Source organism: Salvelinus alpinus, chromosome 11 (genome assembly GCF_045679555.1).
Source record: "Salvelinus alpinus chromosome 11, SLU_Salpinus.1, whole genome shotgun sequence".
Classification (NCBI taxonomy): Eukaryota; Metazoa; Chordata; class Actinopteri; order Salmoniformes; family Salmonidae; genus Salvelinus; species Salvelinus alpinus.
The window spans coordinates 677,601-686,296 of NC_092096.1; the positions used below are offsets into that span (position 1 = coordinate 677,601).

The following is an 8,696-nucleotide window of genomic DNA, read 5'->3' on the forward strand; positions in this document are numbered from 1 at the left end:
AAGGTGACTTATCAATATATTCACCTGTATTTAGTTTGTATGTAGTTTATCATTTTAAAAGGCTAATTGATCATTAGAAAACCCTTTTGCAATTATGTTAGCACAGCTGTTGTTCTGATTAAAGAAGCAATACAACTGGCCTTATTTAGACTAGTTGAGTATCTGGAGCATCAGCATTAGTGGGTTCGATTACAGGCTCAAAATGGCCAGAAACAAAGAACTTTCTTCTGAAACTCGTCAGTCTATTCTTGTTCTGAGAAATTAAGGCTATTCCACGCGAGAAATTGCCAAGAAACTGAAGATCTCGTACAACGCTGTGTACTACAGACGCCTCACAAGTCCTCAACTGGCAGCTTCATTAAATAGTACCCGCAAAACACCAGTCTCAGTGAAGAGGCGACTCCGGGATGCTGGCCTTCTGGGCAGAATTGCAAATACAAAGCCATATCTCAAACTGGCCAATAAAAAGAAAAGATTAAGACGGGCAAAATAACAGACACTATACAGAGGAACTCATTAGCTAGCAAGCTAATGTAATGGGATTTGAAGACTGGTTCAGGCTTACAGGTAGCTTGCAAGCTAATGTAATGACTGGTTCAGGCTAACAGGTAGCTAATGTAATGACTGGTTCAGGCTAACAGCTAGCTAATGTAATGACTGGTTCAGGCTAACAGCTAGCTAATGTAATGACTGGTTCAGGCTAACTGCTAGCTAGCAAGCTAATGTAATGACTGGTTCAGGCTAACAGCTAGCTAGTGATGGACAAGTTTCTGTGTACATTATAAAAGGTCAGAGATACTGCTCCAAACTCCTTGGCAAATTGTGTGACTCCTCCTCTGCAAAACGTACAAATTAATTACAGATTTCTTGATGTTTACTTATTCTGACCAAGTTTTAGAGCGAAGAATATATAGTTGCTAGGTAACGCGCTAAGATTCCTATAATGGTGTAATGTTTGAGATTCAGTCTAATCTGTGTTTTAGCCCTCGGTTCTAATATATCTAATAGTAATTATTTAATTTTACCTTTATTTTACTAGGCAAGTCAGTTAAGAACAAATTATTATTTTCAATGACGGCCTCCCGGGGAACATTGGGTTAACTGTCTTGTTCAGGGGCAGAATGACAGATTTGTGCCTTGTCAGCTCGGGGATTCGAACTTGCAACCTTTCGGTTACTGGCCCAACGCTCTAATAACTAGGCTACCCTGCCACCCCATTAGTGATTCAGTCTAATCTGTGTTTTAGTCCCTGGTTCTAATATATCTAATAGTAATTAGTGATTCAGTCTAATCTGTGTTTTAGTCCCTGGTTCTAATATATCTAATAGTAATTAGTGATTCAGTCTAATCTGTGTTTTAGTCCCTGGTTCTAATATATCTAATAGTAATTAGTGATTCAGTCTAATCTGTGTTTTAGTCCCTGGTTCTAATATATCTAATAGTAATTAGTGATTCAGTCTAATCTGTGTTTTAGTCCCTGGTTCTAACATGTCTAATAGTAATTAGTGATTCAGTCTAATCTGTGTTTTAGTCCCTGGTTCTAACATGTCTAATAGTAATTAGTGATTCAGTGTAATCTGTGTTTTAGCCCCTGGTTCTAATATATCTAATAGTAATTAGTGATTCAGTCTAATCTGTGTTTTAGTCCCTGGTTCTAACATGTCTAATAGTAATTAGTGATTCAGTGTAATCTGTGTTTTAGCCCCTGGTTCTAACATGTCTAATAGTAATTAGTGATTCAGTCTAATCTGTGTTTTAGCCCCTGGTTCTAATATATCTAATAGTAATTAGTGATTCAGTCTAATCTGTGTTTTAGCCCCTGGTTCTAATATATCTAATAGTAATTAGTGATTCAGTCTAATCTGTGTTTTAGCCCCTGGTTCTAACATGTCTAACAGTAATGTCTCGTTCTAGGTTTATGTACTGGTCCCTGGTTCTAACATGTCTAACAGTAATGTCTCGTTCTAGGTTTATGTACTGGTCCCTGGTTCTAACATGTCTAACAGTAATGTCTCGTTCTAGGTTTATGTACTGGTCCCTGGTTCTAACATGTCTAACAGTAATGTCTCGTTCTAGGTTTATGTACTGGTCCCTGGTTCTAACATGTCTAACAGTAATGTCTCGTTCTAGGTTTATGTACTGGTCCCTGGTTCTAACATGTCTAACAGTAATGTCTCGTTCTAGGTTTATGTACTGGTCCCTGGTTCTAACATGTCTAACAGTAATGTCTCGTTCTAGGTTTATGTACTGGACAGAGTGGGGTGGGAAGCCCAAGATTGACCGGTCAGCGATGGACGGGACGGGTCGGGTCACTCTGGTACCCAATGTGGGCCGAGCCAACGGGCTGACCATCGACTATGCCGAGAGGCGCCTTTACTGGACGGACCTGGACACCACACTGATAGAGTCATCGAACATGCTGGGTGAGTTACACACACACACACACACACACACACACACACACACACACACACACATTGTGTCTCTCTCCTCTCCTCCTCCTGCCTCCCCCAGGTCTAACTCTCTCTCCTCTCCTCCTGCCTCCCCCAGGTGTAACTCTCTCTCCTCTCCTCCTCCTGCCTCCCCCAGGTCTAACTCTCTCTCCTCTCATCCTCCTCCCCCAGTTCTAACTCTCTCTCCTCTCCTCTCCTCCCAGGTCTAACTCTCTCTCCTCTCCTCCTCCTGCCTCCCCCAGGTCTAACTCTCTCTCCTCTCATCCTCCTCCCCCAGGTCTAACTGTCTCTCCTCTCCTCCTCCCCCAGGTCTAATTCTCTCTCCTCTCCTCCTCCCCAGGTCTAACTCTCTCTCCTCTCCTCCCCCAGGTCTAACTCTCTCTCCTCTCCTCCTCCCCCAGGTCTAATTCTCTCTCCTCTCCTCCCCCCCCCCCAGGTCTAACTCCCTCTCCTCCCCCCCAGGTCTAACTCTCTCTCCTCTCATCCTCCTCCCCCAGGGCTAACTCTCTCTCCTCTCATCCTCCTCCCCCAGGGCTAACTCTCTCTCCTCTCATCCTCCTCCCCCAGGGCTAACTCTCTCTCCTCTCCTCCCCCAGGTCTGGAGCGTGAGGTTATTGCCGACGACCTCCCCCACCCCTTTGGTCTGACGCAGTACCAGGACTACATCTATTGGACGGACTGGTCTCAGCGCAGCATCGAACGGGCCAATAAGACATCGGGCCAGCCAAGAAAAACAGCCACAGGCCATTCTATGCCTCCTCCACCAAACTTTACAGTTGGCACTATGCACTGGGGCAGGTAGCGTTCTCCTGGCATCCTCCTAAACCCAGATTTGTCCGTCAGACTGTCAGATGGTGAAGTCGTGATTCATCACTCCAGGGAAAGCGTTTCCACTGCCCAAGAGCTTCACACCACTCCAGCCGACGTGCTGACCAGGGGGTAGATAACCCCGCGGCTATGCTGACCAGGGGGTAGATAGAACCCCGCGGCTATGCTGACCAGGGGGTAGATAGAACCCCGCGGCTATGCTGACCAGGGGGTAGATAGAACCCCGCGGCTATGCTGACCAGGGGGTAGATAACCCCGCGGCTATGCTGACCAGGGGTAGATAACCCCGCGGCTATGCTGACCAGGGGTAGATAACCCCGCGGCTATGCTGACCAGGGGGTAGATCGAGACCCCGCGGCTATGCTGACCAGGGGGTGGGGGACGCCCGCGGCTGTGCTGACCAGGGGGTAGATAACCCCGCGGCTATGCTGACCAGGGGGTGGGTCCGAACCCCGCGGCTATGCTGACCAGGGGGTGGGTCACAGCCCGCGGCTATGCTGACCAGGGGTAGATAGAACCCCGCGGCTATGCTGACCAGGGGGTAGATAGAAGCCCCGCGGCTATGCTGACCAGGGGGTCAGATGGAACCCCGCGGCTATGCTGACCAGGGGGTCAGATACCCCAGCGGCTATGCTGACCAGGGGTAGATAAACCCCGCGGCTATGCTGACCAGGGGGTAGATAAACCCCGCGGCTATGCTGACCAGGGGGTAGATAAACCCCGCGGCATTGCTGACCAGGGGGTAGATAAACCCCGCGGCATTGCTGACCAGGGGGTAGATAAACCCCGCGGCTATGCTGACCAGGGGGTAGATAAACCCCGCGGCTATGCTGACCAGGGGGTAGATAAACCCCGCGGCTATGCTGACCAGGGGGTAGATAAACCCCGCGGCTATGCTGACCAGGGGGTAGATAAACCCCGCGGCTATGCTGACCAGGGGGTAGATAAACCCCGCGGCTATGCTGACCAGGGGGTAGATAAACCCCGCGGCTATGCTGACCAGGGGGTAGATCAACCCCGCGGCTATGCTGACCAGGGGGTAGGTGATGCCCGCGGCTATGCTGACCAGGGGGTAGATAAACCCCGCGGCTATGCTGACCAGGGGGTAGATAAACCCCGCGGCTATGCTGACCAGGGGGTAGATAAACCCCGCGGCTATGCTGACCAGGGGGTAGATAAACCCCGCGGCTATGCTGACCAGGGGGTAGATAAACCCCGCGGCTATGCTGACCAGGGGGTAGATAAACCCCGCGGCTATGCTGACCAGGGGGTAGATAAACCCCGCGGCTATGCTGACCAGGGGGTAGATAAACCCCGCGGCTATGCTGACCAGGGGGTAGATTTCTCTCTCTCTCTGTTTATTTCTCTCCATTAATTTCTCATCCAAAGTAATTGTTGTAATGGTCTCTTCTCCTCCTCCAGCCCCTACGTCGTTCCTCCTGTTCAGTCAGAAGTCAGCCATTAACCGGATGGTGATCGATGAGCATCAGTCTCCGGACATCATCCTTCCCATCCACAGTCTGAGGAACGTCCGGGCTATAGACTACGACCCCCTGGATAAACAGCTGTACTGGATCGACTCCAAACAGAACGCCATCCGCAGAGCACAGGAGAACGGGAACATGGTAGGCCCGCGGACCCTGCCTCCATAAACCACATCGGGGCGTAGAGGGAACATGGTAGGCCCGCGGACCCTGCCTCCATAAACCACATGCGGGGCGTGAGCAGCGCGTCGAGAACGGGAACACGGCAGGCCCGCGGACCCTGCCTGGTCTAAACCACATCGGGGGCGTAGAGGGAACATGGTAGACCCGCGGACCCTGCCTCCATAAACCACATCGGGGCGTAGAGGGAACATGGTAGGCCCGCGGACCCTGCCTCCATAAACCACATCGGGGCGTAGAGCAGCGTGTTGAGAACGGGAACATGGTAGGCCCGCGGACCCTGCCTCCATAAACCACATCGGGGCGTAGAGCAACATGGTAGACCCGCGGACCCTGCCTCCATAGGCCGCATTCAGGGGGCGTAGAGGGAACATGGTAGGCCCGCGGACCCTGCCTCCATAAACCACATCGGGGCGTGAGGGGAACACGGTAGGCCCGCGGACCCTGCCTCCATAAACCACATCGGGGCGTAGAGCAGCGTGTTGAGAACGGGAACATGGTAGGCCCAGCGGACCCTGCCTCCATAAACCACATCGGGGCGTAGAGCAGCGTGTTGAGAACGGGAACATGGTAGGCCCGCGGACCCTGCCTCCATAAACCACATTGGGGCGTAGAGCAGCGCCGTCCAGAACGGGAACATGGTAGGCCCTGCGGACCCTGCCTCCATAAACCACATCGGGGCGTAGAGCAGCGTGTTGAGAACGGGAACATGGTAGGCCCGCGGACCCTGCCTCCATAAACCACATCGGGGCGTAGAGCAGCGTGTTGAGAACGGGAACATGGTAGGCCCGCGGACCCTGCCTCCATAAACCACATCGGGGCGTAGAGCAGCGTGTTGAGAACGGGAACATGGTAGGCCCGCTGACCCTGCCTCCATAAACCACATCGGGGCGTAGAGCAGCGTGTTGAGAACGGGAACATGGTAGGCCCGCTGACCCTGCCTCCATAAACCACATCGGGGCGTAGGCGTGTTGAGAACGGGAACATGGTAGGCCCGCTGACCCTGCCTCCATAAACCACATCGGGGCGTAGAGCAGCGTGTTGAGAACGGGAACATGGTAGGCCCGCTGACCCTGCCTCCATAAACCACATCGGGGCGTAGAGCAGCGTGTTGAGAACGGGAACATGGTAGGCCCGCGGACCCTGCCTCCATAAACCACATCGGGGCGTAGAGCAGCGTGTTGAGGGTTTACCAGGTCAACACTAGTTGACTGACGGCCTGTTCCTCCTATCAGAGTATGAGTTGACTGACGGCCTGTTCCTCCTATCAGAGTATGAGTTGACTCACAGCCTGTTCCTCCTATCCTGATTGGAGTCAGTTTCAGTTTAACTGCCACCCTGTGCCTCCCACCCAGAGTATGAGTCTCACTGACAGCCTGTTCCTCCTATCAGAGTATGAGTTTGACTGACACCCTGTTCCTCCTATCAGAGTATGAGTTGACTGACACCCTGTTCCTCCTATCAGAGTATGAGTTGACTGACAGCCTGTTCCTCCTATCCTATCAGAGTATGAGTTGACTGACAGCCTGTTCCTCCTATCAGAGTATGAGTTGACTGACAGCCTGTTCCTCCTATCAGAGTATGAGTTGACTGACGCCCTGTTCCTCCTATCAGAGTATGAGTTGACTGACGTCCTGTTCCTCCTATCAGAGTATGAGTTGACTGACGGCCTGTTCCTCCTATCAGAGTATGAGTTGACTGACGGCCGGTTCCTCCTATCAGAGTATGAGTTGACTTGACGGACCTGTTCCTCCTATCTCAGAGTATGAGTTGACTAGAGCAGGCCTGTTCCTCCTATCAGAGTATGAGTTGACTGACAGTCCTGTTCCTCCTATCTCAGAGTATGAGTTGACTGACAGCCTGTTCCTCCTATCAGAGTATGAGTTGACTGACAGCCTGTTCCTCCTATCAGAGTTGACTGACGGCCTGTTCCTCCTATCAGAGTATGAGTTGACTGACGTCCTGTTTCTCCTATCAGAGTATGAGTTGACTGACATCCTGTTCCTCCTATCAGAGTATGAGTTGACTGACGGCCTCTTCCTCCTATCAGAGTATGAGTTGACTGACGCCCTGTTCCTCCGATCAGAGTATGAGTTGACTGACGCCCTGTTCCTCCGATCAGAGTATGAGTTGACTGACAGCCTGTTCCTCCTATCAGAGTATGAGTTGACTGACAGCCTGTTCCTCCTATCAGAGTATGAGTTGACTGAAGTCCTGTTTCTCCTATCAGAGTATGAGTTGACTGAAGTCCTGTTTCTCCTATCAGCTTCTGACTGACAGCATGATCCTCCTACTCAGAGTATGAGTTGACTGACAGCCTGTTTCCTCCTATCAGAGTATGAGTTGACTGACAGCCTGTTCCTGCCTATCAGAGTATGAGTTGACTGACAGCCTGTTCCTCCTATCAGAGTATGAGTTGACTTGACAGCCTGTTTCCTCCTATCAGAGTATGACGTTGACTGACAGCCTGCTCCTCCTTATCAGAGTATGAGTTGACTGACAGCCTGTTCCTCCTATCAGAGTATGAGTTGAGTCCCTGACGTCCTGTTCCTCCTATCAGAGTGCTGAGTTGACTGACAGCCTGTTCCTCCTATCAGAGTATGAGTTGACTGACGTCCTGTTTCTCCTATCAGAGTATGAGTTGACTGACAGCCTGTTCCTCCTATCAGAGTATGAGTTGACTGACGCCCTGTTCCTCCTATCAGAGTATGAGTTGACTTTAGTCCTGTTCCTCCTATCCTATCAGAGTATGAGTTGACTGACAGCCTGTTCCTCCTATCAGAGTATGAGTTGACTGACACTTCCTCCTGCTCCCATCTGATCACAGTATGAGTTGACTGACTCCCTGTCCTACCTATCCTATCAGAGTATGAGTTGACTGACAGCCTGTTCCTCCTATCAGAGTATTGAGTTGACTGACAGCCTGTTCCTCCTATCAGAGTCTAGAGTTGACTCACAGCCTGTTCCTCCTATCAGAGTATGAGTTGACTGACAGCCTGTTCCTCCTATCAGAGTATGAGTTGACTGACAGCCTGTTTCCTCCTATTCAGAGTCTGAGTTGACTGACAGCCTGTTCCTCCTATCAGAGTATGAGTTGACTGACAGCCTGTTCCTCCTATCAGAGTATGAGTTGACTGACAGCCTGTTCCTCCTATCAGAGTATGAGTTGACTGACAGCCCTGTTTCCTCCTATCCTATTAGGAGTATTCGTTGACTGACGCCCTGTTCCTCCTATCCTATCAGAGTATGAGTTGACTGACAGCCTGTTTCCTCCTATCAGAGTATGAGTTGACTGACGCCATGTTCCTCCTATCAGAGTATAGAGCTGACTCAGCAGCCTGTCTCCTCCTTTATCAGAGTATGAGTTGACTGACGCCCTGTTCCTTCGTATCAGGAGTCTGAGTTGACTGACGCCCTGTTCCTCCTATCAGAGTATGAGTTGACTGACGCCCTGTTCCTCCTATCAGAGTATGATTTGACTGACTCCCCTGTTCCTCCTATCAGAGTATGAGTTGACTGACAGCCTGTTCCTCCTATCAGAGTATAGAGTTGACTGACAGCCTGTTTTCCTCCTATCAGAGTGCTCAGTTGACTGACAGCCCTGTTTCCTCCTATCAGAGTATGACTTGACTGACGGCCTGTTCCTCCTATCAGAGTATGAGTTGACTGACAGCCTGTTCCTCCTATCAGAGTATCTGTAGTTGACTGACAGCCTGTTCCTCCTATCAGAGTATGAGTTGATTGACGCCCT

General features: G+C 50.7%; 1 protein-coding gene across 1 annotated transcript in view; it reads left to right on the forward strand.

Annotated features, from left to right (window-relative positions):
* LOC139533458 (low-density lipoprotein receptor-related protein 6-like) overlaps window positions 1-3,177 on the forward strand; it is a gene marked incomplete at its 3' end in the record, with an annotated part of 80,564 nt that extends 77,387 nt beyond the window's left edge. The window contains 2 exon segments of the mRNA XM_071331488.1: window positions 2,239-2,423; window positions 3,050-3,177. Coding sequence (XP_071187589.1) covers window positions 2,239-2,423; window positions 3,050-3,177 — 313 coding nt within the window.
* Between the last annotated feature and the right edge of the window lie 5,519 nt (window positions 3,178-8,696).